Source organism: Podarcis melisellensis (assembly GCF_964234715.1).
Source record: "Podarcis melisellensis genome assembly, chromosome: 10".
Taxonomy (NCBI): Eukaryota; Metazoa; Chordata; class Lepidosauria; order Squamata; family Lacertidae; genus Podarcis; species Podarcis melisellensis.
This window is the reverse complement of record NC_138542.1, coordinates 74,965,897-74,991,453: the sequence shown is the minus strand read 5'-3', so window position 1 is coordinate 74,991,453 and position 25,557 is coordinate 74,965,897. Positions and strand designations below refer to the sequence as shown.

The window sequence follows — 25,557 nt, the reverse complement described above, 5'->3', positions numbered from 1 at the left end:
GGGTCCATCCAAGCCTTCTCTCTCTCTCTCTCTCTCTCTCTCTCTCTCTCTCTCTCTCTCTCTCTCTCTCTCTCTCTCTTTTCTTGTCTATTATGCAAACAAAGCTGCCCCTGCTGCCTGGCGACCTTTGTTAGGGATGACCCGGGTACGTCAGAACGCAAGGTTGTTTGTTTCCTTTCCAAACCTTCATTTTCTCGGGCCTTAATCTGGCATTGCACTGCGCAAGCGTCCAGTAGGGGTTCCGAACTTAGTCTCAAAGGCTAGGCAGGAGGCTGTTGTGGAGGGTAGAGGGGGGAATTGGGGCCCCACACTAGGATTAGTCTTGTAAGCAGCGCTGAGGTAAAGGAATTCCGGGTAGAGAGACCCGTGGTTTGAGGTTCCGGGCAGAGAGAGACCCGTGGTTTGAGGTTCCGGGCAGAGACCCGTGGTTTTGTTTCAGGTTCAGGTTTGAGATTTCCAGAAATTAATTCGTGGTTTATAGATAAGTAGGAATTGTGTTAGTCAAGGGTACTTTGAGTACTGAAAGGATCCTTTTTCTGTCCCCCCTTTCTTTCCCATTGCCCCTCCTCCCTTGTGTGTGTGCGTCCACTCTTTCTGTCTTTAGTGTACTTCGTTAATGAAAAGAAAAGAAAAAAAAGCCTAATAATAACATGAGAGAATGGGAGCTCACTAAACACCCTAGCTGGACTCCTCCTGGCAACAAGGCTTCCATGAAGCCTTTTTGCCCCAGAGAGGATTCTAATATGCCCCTCCAGCTTGTCATCTCCAATTGAAAAAAAAATAAAAATAAAATAAAGGGGCAAAATGGTCTTTCCAAGTACAAAGTACGAGACCATTGTAATTTTTAGTGGGTGGATTAGGCCCACCACCTGGAACCCAGGGCACAGTGGCCACCCCAGGAATCCTTCAACAAAATCAGGGTTTGAACCCTTAGGGAGAGCTGAACTATAACCTAAAGCTAGAACATGAAACCGTAAATTTAATGGTGCTCAGAAGGCAGTAGATATAATAACAGCCCAGCCTGAGAGCCCACACATTAGAGATCTTAGTTTCTCTTGAAGAAAAAAAAAAAAGGATAAGAGATGTACTCAAAGATTTGGGAATATTTAAAGTGTTTGTGTTTACATTGACTCTGGCATCCACAGACTGTTCTTAAATGCACATCACATAGTTTTTAAATTGCAAGCATGCTTCAAAATTTTAAATCTAAGGAAGCCATGTTGGGCCTCATCAATCTTAAACAGGACCAAAATATAAATATTTTTTCTTTGGAAAAAAAAATCATTAGAATGAATTGTGCAAATGTTTGTTCTTTGAGAGAGGCTCAAAGGAGTCTTCCTCCGAGTAGCTTGAGTGAGAAGTATGATTTTAAGTTGATGGTAGATAATGTTATGTTGCAACATTTGAGTTTATGAGTTTATATCCGTGTTCCAGTATTTTTTCCAGTATTTTGAAATGTGCTGTGAAGAAACTAATGTTTCTGCTGCAAAAGCCTAGTAGAGCCAACTGCTCTCTCAAGCTAAAATGCAGTGTATGTATTTCATTAAGCATCTGCCTATGAAAATGTGTTCTTTCTAAGAAAATTGGTATTAAAATTGGTATTAAATGTAGAGGCTTCCATAGCCAGCAAAATTGTCTGAGTCCAGTCCTGATATCAGTCTCTATAAGACTTCCTGGCCTCTTTTCTTAGAAAATGCCCCCTTGTTTCATTCTGTCTCTTTCAGGGGTTTTTTTTCCTTCTCCTTCTTACTTCTGTGCCAGGTAAATTTACTCCCAAGTAAGCTTCCTTTAAAGGAAACTGCAAAGGGGGGGGCATAGATTAGCCTTACTATTCCTCTGCAAGTTCATGAAAAAAACTGTCAATTTTGTATTCCTTTTAAATCAAATCTATGGCTGTTTTAACTATGTTTTATAAGAGATCCTCTCCCTCTTAGGAAAAATGTTCACTTCAATCTTCCTTTAAAGATAATTTCTCTAGGAACTTGAAGGAAGCAAACTCAAACTATCTCAAGATCTGCTAAAAGGGTTCTGTGTAAAGTTGGGTACTTTTATTTTCCTCTTCCTTAGTACATGATAGGAGCATAGATGTTTCCTTTCCCAGTTGAAAATCTGTATTTAAATGTATATGTCCTTTTGGTAGTGCAAATTTGCTTTGAAATCTTGCTATGAACACTGTATTTAGGGTTCGACTAGATGACCCAAGGGTCCCTTTTAGCTCTCCCAATTTGTGGCTGTGTGGAGGGCCATGTGTCTGCAAGCATGTGATGAGTTGAAATTCAGCCCAACTTTGCTCTTTGTTTTTCTTAAAAAAGGTGAGAGGTAAAATCCGTGATGTTTTGAAGCAAAACTGGTAATTTCAAGCATTTGAGTGATTACAGTGTTTATCATTTTCTCTACTATTAAAAAAAAAATCAAACTTCAAAGTCAATTCAAAGTTTAAGCACATCATATGAGTCTTGACCATTTATCCTGTAAATAAAGGGCAGAAAAAATTTGTCTGCAAATGGTAAGGCTGAAATGACTGAGAATGTTAAAAAAAAATCCTATAAATTCTGACTCTCTGGCCATTTTTTCCCCATATATAAGGGCGTGGCATTGTTCCGTGAATGACCAGAGGGAAATCACACAAAATGATAGCCCTTTCCTGTACATAAAGGAAGCAGTCCTTTTGCTTGGGCTACAATTGCTAACTTTATTGAATACTTTAATTGCTCAGTTTCTCTTTTTTATGTTTTTTTTTTAAAAAAATCTAACAGTATTTTTTAAAATCTACTCCTTACCCTTCATTTCCTTTATTCAAATGGTAATTTAGCCAAAGGTTTCAAGATTTTCAATAGTATAAAAGGTTTGCTGAGATATGAACTCTGCACATGCACAGAGGCTAAAAGCAGCAACAAAGGGGGGAGAGAGATAGAGAGAGGAAGGAGGGGGAACTGTAGGGAGTGAGAGGAGCTTGGGCTGAAGGGGGAAATTTATCCTAATTTCCTTATGTAAAACTTGGAGCCACTGAGGGAAATCACCCTTAATGTGTCCTTTGCTCCAGGGGCTTCGCAAGACAAAAGGTGTGCCAAGTTTCAAATCTTAACACGATTAACATGCCAAATTCTTTTCATAGGTAAATTTCAAAGCACTCCCCCCCCAAGGGATTTAAATCACAGACTTTGTGTGCATTTTAGGAACAGCATTTCCTGTCAGGCTTCTCACATGAAATAATTTTTCCCTTTTAACAGGATATGTGAACCCCAATAACAAAGGTTTTTGTCCCTTCTTTTCTCCCACAGCAACTTTCTTTCCTGTTCTGTGAAACATGTCTGAATCCCTGCTGTATTTGTGACTTCCATCTCTTCGTGCCTTTGACGCTTTAAGTTACAAATAATCTCTTTTCATTTATTTAATCAGTTTTTCCATGATGTCTAAGAAATTAAGCGAAGCACAACCTAACATTGTTTGTGGAATGGTATTTGTTTACCCTTTGCCTGATCATTTCTTATTAATTCTTTCATTTTGGCTAGTTCAAGGTACTTGCACAACTTTAAATTGCCATTCATTTTCTTGGTATTAAGTCATTTCCCAGTATTTTGCTATTAACATTCTGACTGATGTTGTCACATCAAGAAACACTCTTTTATTCTCATTTGGGACATTAGAATGCCAAAACAGGTTACTTCAGGGTTCTTAAAAATTGTGTGTCTTAGCATTTATTTATTTTTGGTTCCTCATAGGTCATTGTATGTGTGTGTTTTATTATTATTTTAACTGTGTCTTTTAAGTCCACCCTGCCCTTACAGGATATCACTTCTACAAGTGTGTTACTACAGATCCAATGAAAACCTTCGCCACCACAACAGAAGACATCAAAGTTTTCAATGTGGCCACAGCTATCTGTTTCAAAGGATATAGACTGCCGGGGGAGTGGGGCTGACAAAGGGGGGTGGAGTTGAATTGCAAGGACATTTTCTGACTTTTGAACCTCAAGATACATGCGTAAAAATATCACAATTGTCTCAAGATATGCAACTGATATTTAATTAGTTTGTTTTGTATTATGTGTTATTATGTAGGAATGTTGAAATGTGTCTGACAGTGTGTTATTTCCACAAATAGGGGGGCTATTTTTGTGTGTAATTGGTTTTATGTTTAATGTCTTATTCCTTACACCCCAGTGGAGGATTCTCATACATTTTATGCTTTTTTTACAGATCAGGCTATTATGTAGTCCAATGTTTAGAATTAGATAAATTTATAACCACATTTAGTTGTTTCACCTGGCACTCTGCCAACTTCCCTACCCATTTTAAAAAATGTGCTAAAAAAACTCACTTTACCAAGGAGAAGCTTCTAAGATACATGAAGGTGGATATGCTTTGGTTTAGCAGGAATGATCCCTTATAGAGTTAAATTGAATTATTTGGACAAGTGCCCTTTTAAGAATGGTTTTCTTTTAACAGATTGGTTTGAAGAGTTGAGAACCATGGGGCAAGATAAAATTCAAATTGGACTCAGTTTGAATTGGGCAAGTGTATCCAGGCTGCAAGTAGCTTTTTGGTCCTTAAAGTGCAAGTGCGCAACCTCCCATGACTGCAAGACCAATAATAAAACCCCCATAGGAAGCCAAGGCAAGGATATTTCCCTCAGGACGTGTCCAAACCTGTGGCAGCTGTGGTGAGTGCCAGGCAACATGGTTAATATGAAAGCCCTAAGTAGATTCACCAGGGATTGCCACTACTGTGAGACCACAGAAGAACTACTTTGACACCTGAGAACACAAAATGGTGGGGGGCAAAGCAAACTGCATTTTTCAGTCATTAGTGGACCTTCTTGCTAAATGTAAAGCATACGCCACTATTGAGAAAATATTTATTCCAAGGTGCTAAAATACCACAAGTAACTGAGCAACAAAATATTAATTTTACGTGATATCCTATGTCTAACTATGTGCACTGTTACACTGTTATATTTCTATACAAATATCCTTAAGAAGCATGACATCCAAGTCCCTTTCAAGTTCACATGGACACACGCATCTGGGACGGAGAATAGCAGGTTAATATTTACCACTTTAAATTGTGCGGAGAAAAGGATTGCAAAGTAACCACCTTTGCAATCTTATCTCCGAAGGGGGGAACTGTAGCAGGAACCCCCCACCCCAATCATTCTGTTTGTATAAACTTCACACTCACACACTACATACGCCACATTTCTGTTATAAACTCATAGAAAATCAACCATACATTGGATTTGCAATGTTCCATTTTTATTTTTACTCCATATGACAAGAACTAACAAAGGGGGGTGACTTAGTCCTGGTCACCAGCCATAATCCTTTCACTGTCTCAGCACATACACAGGAGCCCTGCCCATGCCAACCCTGATGATCCCAGACAGAAGACAATCAAGATCACAAAGAACCTGCATATGGGAGTGGATTCAAACAAAGGACACTGATCAGATCTTCCCTCAGGGGGCAGGAAACTGCAAAATCCCCTTTGTCTCCTAGAAGTTCCTGGAAGGGGAGGGGGAAAGGAGGAACCAGCCAGGTGACAAGACACTCAAGTTACCACCAACTCCTCCCTCAGCCCCTCCTTTCTGTAATGTATGCCTCCCTCAGCCCCTCCTTTCTGTAATGTATGCCTCCCTCAGCCCCTCCTTTCTGGGGGTGGGCTAGACCTAGAGGAGGGGAATTTCAAAAGTTTTTATAAGACCTTGCACACTATTGTTCTGGGTCTTTCCTCTCTCCTGCACGTGAGGGGAACACCCTGTTGCAACAGTTCAATAAAGACCAAGCCTACAGGCTGCTGTTTTGCTCCAAGTTATCCTGGTTGGTGTCTTTGTTTTGTCCAAGGGAGCCCTCGGATTTTCCTGTAACAGCAGGACCAGGCGCCGGGGTGATGGGAATTGCAGTCCAAAAGCATCTGGAGTCCCACGTTTCAGAAACACGGATCTGGGAGAAAAGCCCATAAACTGGGGGTTTTTTACTCCTGCCCTCATGTGCATATCTGTGACAAGTGATGGCAGAGCTGCAGTTCCCAAAAGGGCAGCCATAGGGAATTCTGCCCAAAATTTTCCATAAGTTTACTGAGGGTCAAGGAGTCCTTTTCTGCAATAGCTGGGGGCACCTAATGACCCTGTTTGTTTATTGCTTGCTCTTATCTCCCCACAGCCCTCCTCTTAATTGCAGGCAAGCCAAGTCTGACCTCCTTCCAGATTCGGCTGGACTCGCTTTGCTTGCGAGGGATTATCTGGCCCAAGGACTGGTGGCGAAGGGGGACGGAGGCGGGGGTTTGCTTTTCTCTCTGCCTGTGGCCTCCCAGGGTGGCCGGGAGGGCAAATGGGGGAGCTGGCCAGGCGTGGGCATGGGAAACCCCCAAACCATCCCACAGAAACAGCCAAAGAGAGTGCAGGTACATGTGGGGAGGTGATAAGGATCAGACCAGACTCCAGGGTCAGGGAGAGGGAGCTGTGGTGCTCTAGAGCAGGGGTCAGAAAACTTTTTCAGCCGTGAGCCAGTCCACTGTCCCTCAGACCCTGTGGTGGGCTGGATTATATTTTGAAAAAAGTAGAACGAATTCCTATGCCCCACAAATAACACAGAGATGCATTTAAATAAAAGGACACATTCTACTCATGTTAAAACACGCAGATTCCTGGACCGTCCACAGGCCGGATTGAGAAGGCGATTGGGCAGGATCCGGCCCTCGGGCCTTAGTTTGCCTACCCCTGCTCTAGAGAGATTCCCCCTCCCGACTCTCCCCAGGAAGGATCACCTGGCGCCTTCCTCAAACACCTTTAGGCACCTGGTGAAAGCCTTCATCTCCAACCAGGCTGCTGGCTGATGGACGTCTGATGCCCTTTTAAATGTGCTGGGTGTGTATGGGGGACTCTCGGTTTGCTTTTGTTTTTATTTCTATTATGAATTTTGCAGTTTAGGGAAGTTTTTAATGTTTGACATTTTATCGTGCTTTTAATACAGTGGTTCCTTGGTTTAAGAACAGTCCTGTTTATGAACAATTCTGTTTATGAGCTCCGCAAAACTGGAAGTAGTGTCCCAGTTTGAGAACTTTACCTCGGTCTAAGAACAGAATCTGAATGGTGGAAGGGCACTGGTGGCGGGAGGCCTCATTAGGGAAAGTGCACCTCAGTTTAAGAACAGTTTTGGTTTAAGAACGGACTTCTGGAATGGATTGAGTTCATAAACCCAGGTACCAATGTAGAGTGGTACCTTGGGTTACATACGCTTCAGGTTACAGACTTCACTAACCCAGAAATAGTACTTCAGGTTAAGAACTTTGCTTCAGGATGAGAACAGAAATCGTGCGGCAGCGGTGCAGCAGCAGCGGGAGGCCCCATTAGCTAAAGTGGTGCTTCAGGTTAAGAACAGTTTCAGGTTAAGAACGGACTTCCAGAACAAATTAAGTACTTAACCCGAGGTACTACTGTATTCTGTTGGGAGCTACCCGGAGTGGCTGGGGAAACCCAGCCAGGTGGGCGGGGTATAAATACTACTACTACTACTAATAATAATAATAAATGATTTTATGTTGCAAACCACCCTGGAGCCTATGGATGGAGGGTAGTATGCAAAGTTAATTAATTAATCAATCATCATCGTGGAGCTCTGCAGCACCTTACCCCCCCCCGTCCCCCGCTAGCCTTGGCACCCGGGGCCAAGGAACTGGTTGCCGGTGTGGACTTTGGGGTTTCAGATTTCGGCAGCACGCTGCACAATGCCTCCCACAATCATTGCTTCACTCTCTTAACTTGGTGCCTAGAGTGGGCAAAACAGTCGCTGTCCCGTAACCCCACCTCTGTGGCCAGTGGCGTAGCAAGGTCAGGTGGTACCCGGTGTGGAAAATTTCTTGTCTCCCCCATACACATTGAAATTTTTGTTTGATTTTTGCCTGCAAAAATGGTTTGATTTTATTTCATATTTTTTGGAGGGGAACCAGAGTTGTTGAGGTTTTTTTGCACCTTGCGACGAGGAGTCTGCCGGCCACCCTACAACTGAGGGGGACCTTTTGGCAGCCGAAGCCTTTTGCGCACACCAAAGCCACAGTGTCTCTCCCAGACGTTAAATGCCACACAGCATTTCTTCACACACCTCAGAGGTGACACCCAGGGCAAACCGCACCCCGTCTGTGGCTGCCCACTGTGATGCCAGCCTCATTGGCCCATCGGCCAGATCCAGCCCCCTCTTTCGACGTCTTCCCTCCCTCTCCCCGTCCTGCTGACCCTCTTTCTCTCCTCTCTGTTCTCCAGGTTCCACCTGCAAGAGGCCGGCAGACAGAGCCTGCGACCACGGAGGCCAATGTGGAGGTTCCTGCTCCTCCTCTGCCTGCCCCCTCTGGGCTCCGGGACGCCCCCCGGCCCCCGCCAGTTGGCAGGGCTCAGCGACAACAACTCCAGCCATGGGCTCCAGGCCCCCGGCACGTCCCCCACCCCCCCACCGGTGACCCCCACCCTGCTGCCCACCCACAGCGAAGCCCCGGGTCTGTCCCTGAACCTGGGGCTCAACTTCAAGATCAAGGTGCGAGGCAAGGGCCGGGTGGGCGAGGGGCCGGCCAGCACAAAGCCCCCCGGCCAGCCAGCTGCCCCCACCCACACCCAGGCGCCGGGCGGCAGTCGCTTCTGGGCAGAGGCCCTGGGGGGCTCCGGGTGGCAGGCTAGCATCCCTGCTGAGGAGCTCCCCCCTGGGCCGGGGGGGTGGGCCTGGGGTGGCCCCCCGGCACCCGCTGACCCCAACCTCCCGGGCCCCGGACCCACCCCTCAGCACCCGCTGACGCTCTGGCCCAGGCTGACGGAGAAGGCCTTGGCTGCCCCCGTGGGCGAAGACAGCAAGGAGCTGGAATTCAAGATCGACATTGACCTGACGGCCGGGCTGGGCAAGGAGGGCGGCCTGGCGCCCAACAGCAGCAGTGGTGGCACTGCCAGGCGGTACCCGCTGCTCCCTGGGCTCCGGGTGGGGATCTCGGAGATTGCCAGCAAACTGGGGGGACCGGGTGAGTATCTGTTGCAAGGGGAGGGAGGGAGGCCAACATTAGGGGGCGCTGGAGCCCATGACTAGGAAGAGGTGCCTCCTCCTAGCTTTGCCCCATCTTCTGCCTCCCCGCTGAGTTCCTCCAGAGTTGAACTGTGGAACTCCCCGCTGCAGTGACATCCAACCCATTTGGAAGGCTTTAAAAAGAGGGTTGGAGAAATTCATAGGGCAAAAGAGGCTTGCAATAGCTCTGCTCTGCCTCTCGGTCGCTCAGAGCTGGAGAGAGTTGCTGCTCCGCTCGGATCCCATTTGCAGATTCCCCATTGGGAAATCTGGCCAGCCACTGGGAGAGCAGGTCTCTGGACTAGATGGGCCCTTGGCCTGATCCTGCATGCTCTTCTTATGGGTGGCTGGTGCCCCTTGGGAGGGAATATTAGTAACAAGTATATTTCACAATTTTTAAACAGGAAATCTATGATTAATAATAATAATAATAAATTTTTATTTATACCCCTCCCTTCCCGGTTCAGAAAACTGGGCTCAGGGCGGCTAACAACAAATTTAAAACAATTGATGCAACAAAAAACAGCATAAGATACAGTATAAAACATGAATAACAATAAATTCAGAATTCAAAAATCAATTTAGGGGGGAAATCCATCCAATAAACATTAGATGATCCCCAGGGCTAGCTGGCTAAGTTAGTCCTATCTGGGCCAGCAAGGAGACCAGGGGAGAATTAGCTGTGGGGTCTCAGAGAGGGTAATCTTCATAAAAAGGGAGAGGGAGGGAAGGAAGGGGAATAAAAGATCAGGCTAACTTCAAATTGAAAGCCTGGCGGAATAGCTCTGTCTTACAGGCCCTGCGGAAGGAGGTTAAATCCTGCAGGGCCCTGGTCTCATGGGACAGAGCATTCCACCAGGTCGGAGCCATAACTGAAAAGGCCCTGGCTCTGGTGGAGGAAAATCTGACTTCCTTAGGGCCCGGGACCTCTAAACTATGATGGAGTCACAAATAGTACAATTCAATCAAAATTGCATGCACCAAATCAAAACAAGTAGTCAAATAATATCACAGAAGCAAACAAGCCTTTCAATTGAATTTTCCGTTTAAAAATTGTGAAATATACTTGTTTCTAATATTCTTATTAGCCCCATTTTCCCTGTGATTCTTTAGAGTTTGTCTATTTTTGCAACACAGGGGATTTCCTTTGTTACACCTGGGGAGGGGAGGGGCGGGAGGCTGGGAGGCCAACAGTAGGGGGCAGCAGAGCAGAGCCAAGCCATTATATCTTCCTCCTCCTCAGGCCGTGCCACCCTCTGGACTGGCTGCAAAGGGGACAGGGCAGGTGGGGGCTGGCTGGGTTCCAAGAGGGAGGTTGGCAGGATGGCTCCCCGGTTACTCTAACGGAGCAGCCTCCATTGAGTTGGCACAGAATGACGCTGAACCCTGGAAGATCCCAGGGGGAAAAAAGCAGGGCAGATATCGACTGGCACCTTCCAGTGGTTTGCAGCAGCTGGTCATTGCAGCCTCCAACTGAGGAGGGCACAGCTTGGCCATCCTGGCTAGGAGCCCTCAACAGCTGTTGGCCATGCCAGGCTCTATCTGAAGCCGCTGCTCCCTCTCCAGCTCGGCTGTGTGGCACAGCTATCTTTGCCCAGGCCTGCTGTGGTGCAGCGGGCAAGAAGCAAGACCTCTCTCGCAATGGAGCCAGGCAGAGTAGAGAAGCATCTCCTCCGTGGCCGGACAAAGGGGATCCCTTAGGGATTCTTCAGCCCTGATTCCTGCATTGTAGGGGGTTTACTAGTTGAGTCTGGGGGTCCCTTCCAACACCACAATTCTGTATTAAACAAAAATCTGGCCTTATTCCCTTATGGGGAATAGAGTCCTTTGTAGGTTCTCCATCGGTCGGAGAAAAGAACAGAGGCCAACCAGAGAATACTGAGAAGCAAAGCAGCTAGTAAGCCTGATCTTTATTAATCTGTTGCAACAGGGTGCTCCCCTCACGCGCAGAAAAGGAGGAGGATCCAGAACAAAGGTGTCCCCCCCCCCTTATATAGACATTTTAAATTGCCCACCCTGGATCCAAGACCACCCCCAGGAACATCATACCTACATCACAGAAAAGGTGGTCTACAACAGGAATCTAAGTGCATTGTTTACCTCCTGTCTGGCAGGATACCTGTTAACGCTCACTTGATTGGATACCCTGGGGAGCCTGGCCAGTCTTTTGTAATGACAAATACTTAGTTCCTGATCCAGGTCACAGGCTCACTCTATTCATACACAGACATACCCTTAAGACAGGATCTGTGAAGGAAATGGGGAGGCTTTTCCATTTTCCTTCGACCTTGCAGAGAAATATTTGAGGTCAATTTGGGAGGGACAAAATGGTTCCAGGACTTTTTCTGTGGGGTTTCAGACATGCGGTTTATATATGCAGTGGTGAACATTTATCTTTTATATATAAGGCCTTAATTTTTTTATTTCAGTTCTAATCTGCCTGGGAGGGTCTGGCATTGGTCTAGGTGCCTGATGGCCTCGTGGCGGGACAGAGAGAGGGGAGCAGTGCCCCCGAACCCCTCTCAATTCTCCACTTCTCTCCTCAGGCCTATTTGGATCCACGCTGCCACCTGAGCCTCCCGAGTGGAACGTCACAGGCAGCGCCGGGGAGCAACCTGGGGGCTCCTACCCAACCCCAGAGCAAGGTGAGAGTGTCAGAGAGGCAGCCGAGGGAAGATGGGAGGGAGGGACAGTTGGTCCCAAGGTGCTCACCTGAGCTCCAGGCTCCAAAGGATGGAGAGGCTCACAGGAGCTTGGCGATCCGTGGCCAGGATTGCTGCAGGACGGGGGCTGGCCCAGGGGTTAAGAGCCTGCTGGATGAGGCCAATGGCCCACCTAGTCCAGCATCCTCTCCCCGCAGTGGATGAATTGTTGACTGTGGGAAACCCACCAGCAGGATCTGAGCACGAGAGCAACTCTCCCCTCCTGAAATGGTTTTCAGAAGCACTGCCCCCTCCGGCTGTGGAGAGCAGAGCAGAGCCAAAATCTGACTCACAGCCAGAATCTTTCTAATCCCCTTTTCAAGCCATCCAGTTTGGTGGCCATCGCTGCCTCCTGCTGGAGGGAGTTCCATAGTTTAACAAATGTGAACTTTTAAAGCAGATCACTACAAGACGTGTCTCCGAAAAAATTTACTCATCACTTGGGAGGATAGGCGAACTAATGCCAGTGTAGTGGAAGGCGCAAAGATCACCAGTGTTGAAGCAATGATTCTTCAGCATCAACTTCATTGGACTGGTCATGTTGGGCGGATGCCTGATGATCGTCTTCCAAAGCAACTACTCTATTCCAAACTTAAAAATGGAAAGTGTAATCCTGGTGGTCAACAAAAGAGGTTTAAAGACTGTCTCAAGGCAAATCTAAAAAAATGTAGTATAAACACTGACAACTGGGAAACACTGGCCTGTGAGTGCTCCAGTTGGCGAACAGCCTTTATCAAAGGTGTCATGTGCTTTGAAGACACTCGAACTCAGGACGCAAGGGAGAAACATGTTAAGAGGAAGGCACGCTTGGCAAACCCGCACCAGGATTAACTCCCGCCCGGAAACTTGTGCCCCACTCAGTGGTGGAGGAAGGGGGCAAGGGGAGCGAACCACCCCGGCACCATCAGGGATGGGGGTACCAATGCGGTTGACACCCCCCCCCCCAGACACGCACCACGCCCCCGATGCGCCAGGCGCCACAGCCTCAGGATGCATGCCATACCCCCGTGATGTGCACCAGCCATGCTCCCATCTGCTCTCCGCCCCCGGTGCTGGAGCATGCAACTTCGCCACTGGCCCCACTGTGGAAGGATGTGTGGATCCAGAATTGGCCTCCACAGTCACTTACGGACTCACTGTTAAGACCGTGTTTATGGAAGTCAATCTTACTCAGCTACGAGGGATTCCTGGAGAAGGAGAAGGGAGAAGGGAGAACACCCTGGAGCCCAGGAAGCCACAGACGCATGTTTAAATGAAACAGAAACAAGGTCCAACTCGAAGCCAAAATACTTTTATTCTCTTAACTCTACAAATATCAATCTCTCCTCTGCCCCACTGAGCCTCCCCGGCTGCTCTCTCCCATGGTGCAAGACCCGCCGGCCTCTGGCATCGCTCACCTCCTCTGGACGGGCAGTGGCTTGACCAGGAAGCTCTCAATGTGCTCGAAAATGGTGTAGGGGTCCTGGTCCGCGTTCAGGAAGATGGCTTCCTCGTAGTAGTCCTCCAGCTCGGTCACCTGCCGGTTGTAGATGTCGGCCTTCTTCTCCACCAGGCTGGGAGCATCCCTGGGGTTCCGCCGCAGCCGCTGGTGGACGTCCTCGTCGGCCGGAGGCTTGAAGATGGTGTGGTACCTCTCCCCCGAGACGGGGTCGGTGGCCCGCTGGCAGATGCGCTGCAAGGCCACCTCGGTGGGCAGGTTGAGGAAGAAGACCCGGTTGGGCTCGAACCCCGTGTGCTTGAAGAGGTCCGCCTGGTCCACGTCGCGGGGGAAGCCGTGCAGCACCCAGCCGTTGGTCAGGCAGTCCTGCTCCGACAGCCGGTCCTTGAGGACGCTCAGAGCGATGCTGTCTCTGACGGGGTAGCCGCTCTCAAAGAAGGGCTTGATGAGCTCGCCCACCGCCGTCTTGGCCGCCACCTTTTCCCGCAGCAAGTCGCCAAAGAAGATGTTGACCAGCCCGTACTTCTGGGCCAGCAGAGCAGCCTGCAGGCTCTTGCCGCAGCCGGGTGGACCTAGGAGCAGCACTCGGGGGCTGAAGGGGGCGTCCGAGTGCGGGCGGCTCTGCACAAAATTCAGGACCTGGGCAAAGACGTCCACGCAGGGCTGGTCGGCGTTGATGGCCTTGTGGCACCCCTCGTACGCCTGGATGATGCCGGGCAGGTTGCGGTGGCTCTCCAGGAGGCGCCTGGCCGTGGCTGGTGCCGAAACGCCCTCCGGCCTCACCAGGCGCTTCTGGACGGCGAAGTCGACCGGCCAGTCGAAGGTGGTGTGGTAGACCTCCTGGGTGAGCGGGTCCAGCAGCTTGCCCAGGTTCCTCTCCATCAGGACGGTGTCCGGAGCGGAGAGGACCACCACGTGCCGGGGGGCGATGCCCGTGGACTGCAGCACCAGGGCCTGGCTCCTCGTCTCGGGGAAGCCATCCAGCACCCAGCCCAGCTTGATGCAGTCCACGTCGTTCAAGCGCTCCTCCAGGAGGGCGGCCCACAGATCGTTGGGGATCTGCTTCTTCTGATCCCGCAAGGCCATGGCCTCGCTGGATCTCTTGAGAAGCTTGCTGCGCATGAGGTCCTGGGGACAGAGGTACGTGGCGCTCAGGTGCTTGCAGATCCAGCGGGAGATGGTCGTCTTCCCAGAGGCCGGAGGCCCCACGACAAAGATCTTGGGCACCTCGTCGTTGTCCCTCTTCAGGTGGGCAATCATGAAGTCGATGGGGTCCTCGGGCTGATACACCAGGAGGTCCTCCATCAGGCTCTGCATGAGCTGGAAGATGTTGTGTTTCTCAGCGTAGACGGCCATCGCCGGAGGGACTTGGTGGGGCTTGGTCGTGACGTCCATCTCTGCCTGCTGGCGCCACTGGAGCAGAAAGCCAGGTTCTCAAACAGGTGTTGTGTTCCGAGGTCGCCCAGCAGCGACTGGTGACATCACCATCCATAAGAGCGGAACACGGAATGACGCGCAGCCCTCGGATCGCAGAGCCATCCTGAGCGCAGCCTGGCCGCTGTTTTTATTGATTAGGACTGAGTAGCAATTAAAGCTATGTTTTTCCCAGTAGTGATGTATGGAAGTGAGAGCTGGACCATAAAGAAGACTGATTGCCGAAGAATAGATGCTTTTGAATTCTGGTGCTGGAGGAGACTCTGGAGAGTCCCATGGACTGCAAGAAGATCAAACCTCTCCATTCTGAAGGAAATCAGCCCTGAGTGCTCACTGGAAGGACAGATCCTGAAGCTGAGGCTCCAAGACTTTGGCACCTCATGAGAAGAGAAGACTCCCTGGAAAAGACCCTGATGTTGGGAGAGATGGAGGGCACAAGGAGAAGGGGACGACAGAGGACGAGATGGTGGGACAGTGTTCTCAAAGCTACCAGCATGAGTTTGACCAAACTGCGGGAGGCAGTGGAAGACAGGAGGGCCTGGCGTGCTCTGGTCCAGGGGGTCACGAAGAGGCGGACACGACTAAACAACAACAGAGTAGAAATTTATCGTACTTGCTGAGCATGGATGCCTGTTTAGTTTTTATTTGCTGATATTCCGTGAGTTGTTTTCATTAAAAATATTTTTTTAAAGCCCTTTCATAATACAGTAAGAGAAATTCCTCTAAGTAAAAACAAAAGCAAGGAGAGAAAGAGAAAATACCAAAGGGAAAACCCCAAAATAGCAGAAGAGGAGAAGAAAAATAAAAATGATTTTTCGTCTGTCAGTTACATAACAGAAATTGTTCAAGATATTCACTCTAGAATGGCACCCAACTGATCTACTTTCTAGTAGGCAATATTTACCCAAATGGATTGATTCATTTCCCTTTTTACACAAAAAGTCCAACAGGGGTTCTGTTGTTGTTGTTGTTGTTGTTAAATGTCAGCAATACACTCATACCTCAGGTTACAGATGCTTCAGGTTGCGCGTTTTCGGGATACGGACGCGCTGAAACCCGGAAGTACCGGAACAGGTTACTTCCAGGTTTCGGCACTCACACATGCGCAGAAGCACTAAATTGCGCTTTGCGCATGCGCAGAAGCGCTGAATCGCAACTTGCGCATGTGCAGATGCGCCACTGCAGTTGTGGACACTGCAGGTTGCGGACGTGCATCCCGCATGGATCATGTTCGCAACCCGAGCGTCCACTGTAGTTTTTCTCTCCAGTAACGTCAACAACCATTCCTCCATATTAAACAGTAATAAATCTTTCCATCTTTGTCCGCACAAGACGCTCTGCAGTTCCATTTCCTGTTGTATTTGCCACGGTTTTCCATCTTGATTTTGGAAAAAAGGCTCTTCCTTTAATGCTTTTCCCATTCTGTTTCCAATAAAAGCTCCAGAGGCTTGACATCTTTCCTCACTAAATTCACTCCAAATTTTACACAGTCCCCCTTTCTTTCTCAACTTTCTCTATCTCTGCTGGCTCAGGGTGTCTTTTCATATAGCCATCGGTGGAACACCTGTGTGAAGGACTTCTAAAAAAAATAAGAAACCCGGGAGCTGTAGTTTGCTAAGGCTGCTGGGAATTGGAAATCCTGCAAGGGATGGACTACAGTTCCCATGATTCTTGGAATATAACAAAGCTATAACAAAGGCGGCATTTTTTCATCTCCGCCAAGCAGCTAAGCAGTTGGCTCCTTGCCTTTCTCGCACTGACCTAGCCACTGTGATCCACGCGACGGTCACCTCCAGACTGGATTATTGTAACTCGCTCTACGTGGGGCTGCCCTTGAGACTGACCCAGAAACTCCAGCGGGTGCAAAATGCTGCGGCGAGACTCCTTACAGGGTCTTCGCTGCGAGATCATATTCATCCAGTACTATACCAGCTGCACTGGCTCCCGGTGGAGTACAGGATCAGGTTCAAGGTGCTGGTTTTGACCTTTAAAGCCCTATACGGCCTAGGACCCTCGTACCTACGGGACCGCCTCTCCTGGTATGTCCCACGGAGGACCTTACAGTCTTCAAACAAAAACACCTTGGAGGTCCCGGGCCACAGGGAGGTTAGGCTGGCCTTAACCAGAGCCAGGGCTTTTTCGGCCGTGGCCCCGATCTGGTGGAACGCTCTGTCACAAGAGACTAGGGCCCTGCGGGACTTGACATCTTTCCGCAGGTCCTGCAAGACAGAGCTGTTCCGCCAGGCCTTTGGCCAAGGCACAGTCTGACCCCCTCCTTTGGCAATCCTCACAGAACTCTAGCCCAATGGTTGCCATTCATTTGATATGAATTGATTTTAGAATGAATTGATTTTAGAATGCATTTCAATTAATTGATTGTGATTTTATGTGAACTGTGCTACTTTTATTGTTGTTAGCTGCTCTGAGCCCGGCTTCAGCTGGGGAGGGCTGGATATATAAAAAAAGTATTATTATTATTATTATTATTATTATTATTATTATTATGGGGAGGGAGATATTTTAAAGAGATGATATTTGTTGTTGGTCCAGGAAGAGCAGGAGCCTGGAGCTCATTGAGCAGAACTGAGAATGGGGTGTTTGCTCTGGCTTCCTGTATGCTCAGGAGAGGCCCACGGCCTCTGCAAACAGCACCCGGTGGGGCCTCTGTTGCTCCAGACAAGGCATCCCACCTCCTGGCTGACCTCCCATCTCAGCTCCCTTGAAAAGGGCTGCATTGCAGGAGACTTTGTGCAAATATCACAAGTATCCCAGGACCATTGATTCAGGGGGTCAACCCCGTCCCCTTCTGCCAGATCGGTTGGGATGGATTTACTCAGTCCACAGAGGGGCTGATTCTCCAGTTGTCCTTGCCCACCTGCAATAGCTTCCCCCCCCCCCATGCTCCCCACCCCCATGTTTCAAGCTAAATGGGAATCCTTTTTTGCTGTCTGAATTCCTTCCCAATAATCCTTCCCTTTGAGCCCTTAAAGGGTCTCTTCAAATGCAAATCTTCAAAACGAGCCATCAGTATGGAAGAAGCAAAGATCACCCCTGTGGAAGGGATGATTCTTCAACATCAACTTCATTGGACTGGCTGATGATCATTTGCCAAAGCAACTACTCTATTCCGAACTTAAAAATGGAAAGCACAATGCTGGTGGTCAACAAAAGAGGTTTAAAGACTCTCTCAAGGCAAATCTTTTAAAAAAATGTATAAATACTGACTGGCCTGTGAGCGCTCCAATTGGAGAGCAGCCTTTAGCAAAGGTGTCATGGGCTTTGAAGACATTCAAACTCAGGACGCAAGGGAGAAAGGTGCTAAGAGGAAGGCATGCTTGGCAAACCCTCACCAGGATCAACTCCCGCCCAGAAACCAATGTCCCCACTGTGGAAGGATGTGTGGACCCAGAACTGGCCCCCATAGTCACCTACGGATTCACTGTTAAGATAGGGTTACCAGACATTCCCAGTTCCCGGGGACAATCCCCGGATTTGCAAATCTGTCCCTGGACAAATTCCGTCCCCAGAATGTCCCCAGATTTGCAAATCTGTCCCCGGGAAACATGGCAGCGGCATCCTCAGAAACCTGGAGCCAGCCTGGCTCTGGCTGGCTCCAGGAGCTGCTCGCTGCCATAGCGCCCACCATTTTTCCTCACCGAAATCTGGAGATATCTATCGATCTTGCCTTATCGATAGAGCCGCGACGTCAGACAGCTTTACGATCCGCATCAATCACCTACAGCGGTCCGGCAGGCTTCCTCTCTGGCTGCGCAATAACTCCTGCTGTCTCTCCTTTCAGTCACGGCTTTTTTTAGCAGAGTTGAACACAGCGTGTAAAGCAGTCTTGCTTCTTGTAAGCACACATAGACAGCTCCGTCTATTTACAGCTCTTTATTAAAACATTACAGCAAACAAAGTCCAGGGCTTCTTTCAGCCATGTCTCCCTCACAGATACACAGAGGGAAGAAGTGAAAGTACAGGGAAAAACTCCTCCTTCTTAGCTTCTAAAAGCTTCTGTCTCCGCCCAGCTTCTGTAAGCTGACGTTAGCAGGTGACACACACCAGGGGAATTTAACCAGATAAATTCTGAACCATCACCCCCCCCCCCTTGTGTCCCTGCGTGATACCTGCGCAACATCTTCAGTAACACCTTGTGAGATCGATCCCTTCCCCAATGCCTTGTGCCCTCCCTTGGCAAACCTGTTTGGCATTTGTGGAACCACCTCACAGCTCTCAGAATCGCACTGTGCGAAACTTACCCACGCACCTGTGGCCTGATACCTCTCTGGTGGGATACCTTTCGTTGTGCGACTGGACCTCCTAGGCACAAACTCAGGTGTTTCCTCTGACTCACTTTGATCAGCAGGTGTATCCTCTGCATCATGGAACTCACCCTCTGACTTAAAGCGTCTTCGAATCCTCTCCATTACACTCACAGGAGAACTAGGCGCACTCTTGGGCAGTCTCATAACAGCTTGTGGAGATGCCCTATCCTGCTTCTGACCCTGGTCAGTGACCTGGTCCTCATCAGCAGCCTCAGCCTCTTCTTCCTCTGCCTCATCAGAACTGTCTTCTGGGTCAGAGAGACAATCTGAGAGAACATCACGCCTGACAGGAGTCTTTGACATTACCTCCTCCTCTAAGAACTCAGCGTGTTTACTGATCAGCACCTTACTCTGATCACCTGATGGGTAAGCAAAACGCCATGCACGGGCATCTGGCTCATACCCACAGAAGATCATTTTCTGGACTTTGGCTCCATCTGGCCCTTGCAAAGCCTTAGGCAAAGCGACAAGCGCAGGAGTCCCAAAAGTCCGCAGAAAGTGAACCTGGGGTTTGCGGCCATTTAACAAAGAGAACGGTGTGTCACCTACCAGTGAGTTGTAGACCCGATTCCAGGTGAATGACACAGCCCTAGTAGCCTCCAACCAAAACTCAGGAGGCAACCTGGCTTCTTTCAGCATCACCTGTGCAGCCTTAACCAGAGCCTCACTCCTCAGCTCTGCCCCCCCCCTTGCTGGGGTGAATTAACTGTGTGGCGTATCCCTCTCTTCTGCAAGAACTTCTGCAACGCAGAACCAGTGTACTCAGCATTTCTGTCACTGATGATCGCTTGAACCCTGGTGGAGAACCTCTGTTCCACCCCCTCAATCCAGCTCTTGATCAGCTGTGCTGCATCCTCCCTGGATTTGAGACCGTGAGCCCAGGAACTCTGCGAGAAATTATCCAAAAAAGTTAGGAGAAACCTGGCCCCCCCTAGACTTGGTTCCTTTGACAGGACCGGCCAAATCTATGTGTACCAACTCAAAAGGTTTAGTGGCTACCCGTTCCACCTTTGGGTAACTGCACCCTCTCACCTTTGCTTGCTTGCAAGTGTCACAATCAATGGCACTTCCACAATTTTGAATCCTACACCCCGTGGCGACCTCGGGCAGAGTCTGCAAGTCCTCTACCGACCCATGAATTGTTCTCTGATGCCATACGCATGCACATGTAACATTATGAGCGGGAATTGTAGCACGTTGGTTGGGAACTGTAGCACGCAACACTTGTGCTTTCTCAACCTTCCCCTCACCTCCAAGAGACGTTTTAAGAATGAAAAGGTCATTCTGTCCCTTCCGCACTTTGGCTAGTAACCTCCCCCCTTTGGAGATTGTGCAGACATCATTTTCAAAACAAACTTTGAACCCCTTATTCAACAAATAAGGCACAGATAACAAACAGTGATGAATTTCCGGAACAACACAAAAATCCACCGTCTCCTGTAAAATAGAAAGAAAGACATTAGTGCATTTGCGAACTCTAGTTTTCTGTCCATTCGCGAACTTAATAGTTTGCCCCTTCGGAACTGCTGTGCAATTCCACCTCTCGACTGCAGGGATCTCTGGAACCATGTTGCGGTTAGCTGCAGAGTCAATTACAAGGCTGAGCTGGAAATTTTCCACTCCGCCGTCTTCAAACACTGCCATACTCGCTGAGACTTGATAAGACTCTTCCTGTTGTTTACCACGACCACCTGGCTCAGCTCCACGCCTGCCTGTCTTCCCAGGCCTGTTGCCATGGAAACCTCCCTGATTCCCATGGGAAAAGTCTTTGAAAACATCCTGCATCGGCTCTCTGCTCCGGTGGGGGCAACTGCCACGCCGACGTTGAACTCCAGTGGAAAAACACTGCCCGGGGCTCCTCCCAGCTGGCCTGGCCTTCCTCCTTCTGGAACGGTGCCTTCCACCAGTCTGGCCCCCCCTGAAGCTCCTCTCTGCTTCAGCACAAAGGGAAAGTTGTTTAAACTTGCCTTTGGAACTCTTCGCCCCCCCGATCTGCTCACTAGCGCTCCTAGAGGCTAAGACATCGGGAACAGGGCCTGCCAGTCCAGCCTCTCCAGGACTCAGTCCATCACACAGACGTGTAGAAGCATTACAACAGCTCCCCAACACTGTCTCAGCCCCCATTGGGCTTTCTGGGCATCCTTCTGCCCCCCCAGGGCTTCCTCCAGGGCTCTGGCCTTTCGCTGACGCCTCACACAAGCCCTTCAGCAAATTCCAGGCAGCCCACGCTGTCTCAACACCCTCCAAATGAGGTCTCAGCGATGCATCAACGCATGCTCTGAGCATCTCTAGCTCTTGCAGCAGCCTCTGGCTATTTTCAGCCCACGCAGCCCCACAGCTTGCTTCACCTGCTCCAGCTGCTGGCCGGCTAAGGGGTGATTTTGGCTCCCATTGGTTTGCTGCCCAGAGCCCTTCAACCAAGAACCATCCCCTTATTTGTCTGGACCACGTTGCCCAACTCTTTAGAGTGAGCTTTTCCAGCGGTATAATCTGGCTTTCAGCCATCTTCTCCCGTTCTCCCAAGGTGCCCCAAGCTGTACTTACTCCGTACCAGCTTCCTCTGGCCTTCCCTTCCGTGGAGAAACGATATTTCAGCTGCGTCTCAGCCTTCAGCTTTTAGCTGCTTTTTCAGCTCCAGCTCTCTGTGTATCAGAAGCTCTCACTGCCTCCCGGAAGCAGGCAATTAATCATTCTTGCTCTCCAGCACCCACGCTGACTTCAAAGCGTTCCTGGAGCTCACACCGACTGCTTTACGAGCGTTTTCTGACACTCCATAACCTCTGGAGATATCTATCGATCTTGCCTTATCGATAGAGCCGCGACGTCAGACAGCTTTACGATCCGCATCAATCACCTACAGCGGTCCGGCAGGCTTCCTCTCTGGCTGCGCAATAACTCCTGCTGTCTCTCCTTTCAGTCACGGCTTTTTTTAGCAGAGTTGAACACAGCGTGTAAAGCAGTCTTGCTTCTTGTAAGCACACATAGACAGCTCCGTCTATTTACAGCTCTTTATTAAAACATTACAGCAAACAAAGTCCAGGGCTTCTTTCAGCCATGTCTCCCTCACAGATACACAGAGGGAAGAAGTGAAAGTACAGGGAAAAACTCCTCCTTCTTAGCTTCTAAAAGCTTCTGTCTCCGCCCAGCTTCTGTAAGCTGACGTTAGCAGGTGACACACACCAGGGGAATTTAACCAGATAAATTCTGAACCATCACACGAAAGTCCCCATATGATGTGTCTTGTGTGCAATACATCCTATGGGGACTTCTGGCAAGGAAAAATGGCGGGCGCCACGGCTGTGAGCAGCAAGCAGCTCTTGAAGCCAGCCAGAGCCAACTGTGCTACCAGGCTGGCTCTGGGCTGCTGACTGCCGCTGCCACTGCTGCCACTGCTGAAGGGGAACTGGAGATGTCCGGTTTTTAAAATCATTGACCTTCTAAGTCCAGGATTTCTGCATTATCCAATATAATCCACTCTTTTAACTAACACAAACAGGCTGTCTCATAATACATTTGCAGGTCTGGCAGCTTCCTCCCATCCTTTGGGTGGGATCAAAGATGGGGCTTTCAGGGACTCGCTCCCGGCGAACAAACCAACCTCTCAGTCCGCCCCCTTTTCTCCTTCTCCCCCCATAGGTTCTGAATCCAGCAGCCTCTCCGCATCTCCCGGCAGCGAAGGGGCTTTCGTGGCTCTGCCAGGCTGCCCACCTGACCTCCTGAACGACTGCGGTTCACCGCTGCCCGACCCCGGCTCACCCCCGGCCTCCTCGCTGCTCTCGCCGGCCCTGCCCCTCTTCGTGCCACTGCACGCCGACTGGGATGTGGCCCTGGCAGAGTGGGGCCTGGCCTGGGAGGCTCATGTCTATGGGGCAGGCTCCCTCTTTGCCCTCCTGGCCCTCCTCTCCCTGCTGGGCCTGCTGGGCCTCCCTTGCCGCTGTCCTGCCGGCTGCAAGACCCTGGCGCTGCTGCAGCTCCTGCTGCTGGGGGCGGGCGGCGGGCGAGCCACCCTCCTCCTGGGCGACGCCTGTGGGCACCTTGAGCTGCTGCCCGCCTTTGCCCTGCGGCTGCTCCACGACCTGGCACTGCCCTGCCTGACCTCGGCCCTGGCCGCCACCCTGCTGCTGCTTTCGCGCCGTGCCCGCCTGGAGCACTCCTCGCCCTCCGGCCTGCGCCACCCTTGCCTGCTGGCTGCCCTGGTCCTGCTGCACTTCTCAGTGGCCACGGGGGCCGTTCTGGCCACTGACCTCCTCCACCAGCTGCCCTTCCTGCTCCTGGCTTCGCGGGGCGCCTTCGCCCTCCTGGCTGCCCTGCTCTCCGTCTCCTTCCTCATCTTCCACTGCAGGGCGCGAGCCGAGGCTGCACAGATCTACGACCTCAAGAGCGCCACGCAGCCAGCCTGCCGCTGCCCCTTTGTCGACACCCGCCAGTGGAGGCAGGCTGCCCACACCGCCCTCCCGGCCGCCTTCTTTGGGCTGCTGAGCGCCAGCCTGCACACCTATGCCATCCTGCATGCCCTGGGCTACGGCCTGCGCCCCCAGCTCTTTGGGCCCTGGCCCTGGTGGGGGCTGCAGCTGGCCTGCCGCATCTGCGAGGCGGGCATGGGGCTGCCCTTGGCTTTCCTGGGGCTGTACGCCACCTTCTGCTCCTCTCCGGCCGGTGGGCCGCCCTGCTGCGCCCGCTGCTGCTGCCTCTCTGCGGACCCCGCTGCTGCCAAGGCCCAGCTCCTGCCCAACAACTTCCAGTGGGCATTGTCTCAGCATGAGAAGCTGGTGGTCTGCGACACCATCGCCCGCAGCGAGTCCGACTACCTCCCGCTCTACGCCCTGCCTGCCGGGGAGGCCGACGACGCCAAAGCCGTCTCTGTGCTGAGTGTGGCCGTGGAGGCTGGCGACCCCACGGCCGATTTCCAGCCCCCCTCGCCCATCGACCTCCGGCGCAGCATCGACGAAGCTCTGTGCAGCGAGGGGCTCTTCCTCCAGGACGGGGGCTCTCCTTACGCCCCCTCCAGCACCCTGTCGCTCAGCCTGGCCCGGGAGCGGTCTGCAGAGAGCGAGCTCTACCGCACGGCCTCCTGCCTGGAGCTGGTGCCTGCCCGGTCCTGGGGGGCCGGCGGGGAGGGGGCCAGCGGAGCCACCACCGCCGCCTCCTCATCCCCGGAGCCTTGGGGGGGCGGGGAGGGCGGCAGCAGCACCTGTTCCACCTGCCCCTACAGACACTCCACGGACGACACCTCTCTCGTGCTCAGCTCCAGCCCCGGGAAAAGCCCCCCGCGGGTCTCGCCGGCCTGCGGGAGCCCCCCGCCTCCGGGCCGCCAGAGCTGGCCCCAGGCTCCCGTCTCCCAAGAATCCCTGGTGTCGTCGTCTTCGGGGCCCCGGGGGCCACACGCAGCCCTCCTGCAGGAGGAGTTCATGGACGTGTGCCGCCAAATCGATGCCCTCAGCGTCAGCAGCGACACCATAGACTTGTAGGCATGCTGGGCGGAGGGAGGGGGGCTGACCTTTGACCCCCCCAAAAAAGGCACGTGCAATTCTCAGCCCAAATTTGCATGGGTCAGGAATCGTGGTGCGGCTGAGCATGGGGGGGGGCTGCTCTTGTCTGCTCTGCTCCCCCCACCCCCAAGGGGAAGGAAAGACAAACAGACATCCCTCCTGGGGCACAGCCATATGCAATGCCCCCCCCTGCCCCAAACCCTTGTCCTCCTCTGGTCTGCTGAGGCCTCAGGGTTAGAAAAGAGCCTGCCCCACATCCCCCCCTCTCCGGACTTGCTTTCCCATCCCCTAAGGGTGGGGGCTGCCCTCCAGCAAGAGTTTGTTCCCTTTAGTAGCGATGAAAGAGGATGTCTTGCCTTGTTCCGTGATGTCGTCCGACTAAGAAGAAAAGGAAGCAGGTGAGGACCCCCCCCTCCTCACCAGGGCTGGGGGAGGGAGCAGGGAAAGCCAGAAAGAGAGTTTTAACCTTTATTTATCAATAAAAGAGTTTTATGGAGACACGTGTCTGGATTTCCTCTTTGGGAAGCGCAACGGAGATTCACCTGCGAGTTCTGCATTGCAAAGGGGTGGGATGGATGACCCCATGGGCCCCATCCGATGGGCCTGTGGTTCTGTGCCGCCTGGTCCCCCACTGCTACCCCTCTTATAGCAAACAGAGGGAGCTGCCTTCTGCTGAGCCAGACCCATGGGCCTATCTAGCTTGGTTCTTCCCGCACTGGCGGGCAGAGGCTCCCCAGGGTTTCGCTCCAGCCCTGCCGGGAGCCAGAGTCGTACCTAGGCTCCCTTGCACCCTTGGGAAGCAGCTGTGTCAGCACCTCCAGAGGCAGGAGAGACCATGGACCAGAAACCCAAAAGAGTTTGCTTTCCGTCCCCTTTGTTATGACCGCCCACACACTTCCGCCGCGCTTTCCTGTTTGTGTGGTGGCACCTCGACAAAACCACTTCTTACTGTTTGTAGCAGAGTTTTCCCCAGAGGCAGAGGACAAGAACAGGAGTCATACTTAAATTCACAGTCAAGAGCTTCTTCATTGCTTGACTGGTTACACAAGCATTTCTCTTCCTATTATATACAAGCTATTTACATTCCTTCTCTATCTCTCCAGCACGGTATACTCTCAGTCCCGTAATTAAC

General features: G+C 50.9%; 2 protein-coding genes across 2 annotated transcripts; one reads left to right on the top strand and one right to left on the bottom strand.

The window, feature by feature from the left end:
• Positions 1 to 8,301: 8,301 nt before the first annotated feature.
• Positions 8,302 to 24,465, top strand: PRRT4 (proline rich transmembrane protein 4). Its single transcript, XM_081926901.1, has 3 exons — positions 8,302 to 8,996; positions 11,584 to 11,682; positions 22,573 to 24,465. The coding sequence occupies exons 1-3, from the start codon at positions 8,306 to 8,308 to the stop codon at positions 24,402 to 24,404; spliced, it is 2,622 nt and encodes an 873-aa protein (XP_081783027.1). The 5' UTR covers positions 8,302 to 8,305; the 3' UTR covers positions 24,405 to 24,465.
• LOC309378668 (adenylate kinase 8-like) lies at positions 13,015 to 14,627 on the bottom strand. Its single transcript, XM_081927178.1, has one exon. The coding sequence runs from the start codon at positions 14,570 to 14,572 to the stop codon at positions 13,133 to 13,135; it is 1,440 nt and encodes a 479-aa protein (XP_081783304.1). The 5' UTR covers positions 14,573 to 14,627; the 3' UTR covers positions 13,015 to 13,132.
• Positions 24,466 to 25,557: the final 1,092 nt, after the last annotated feature.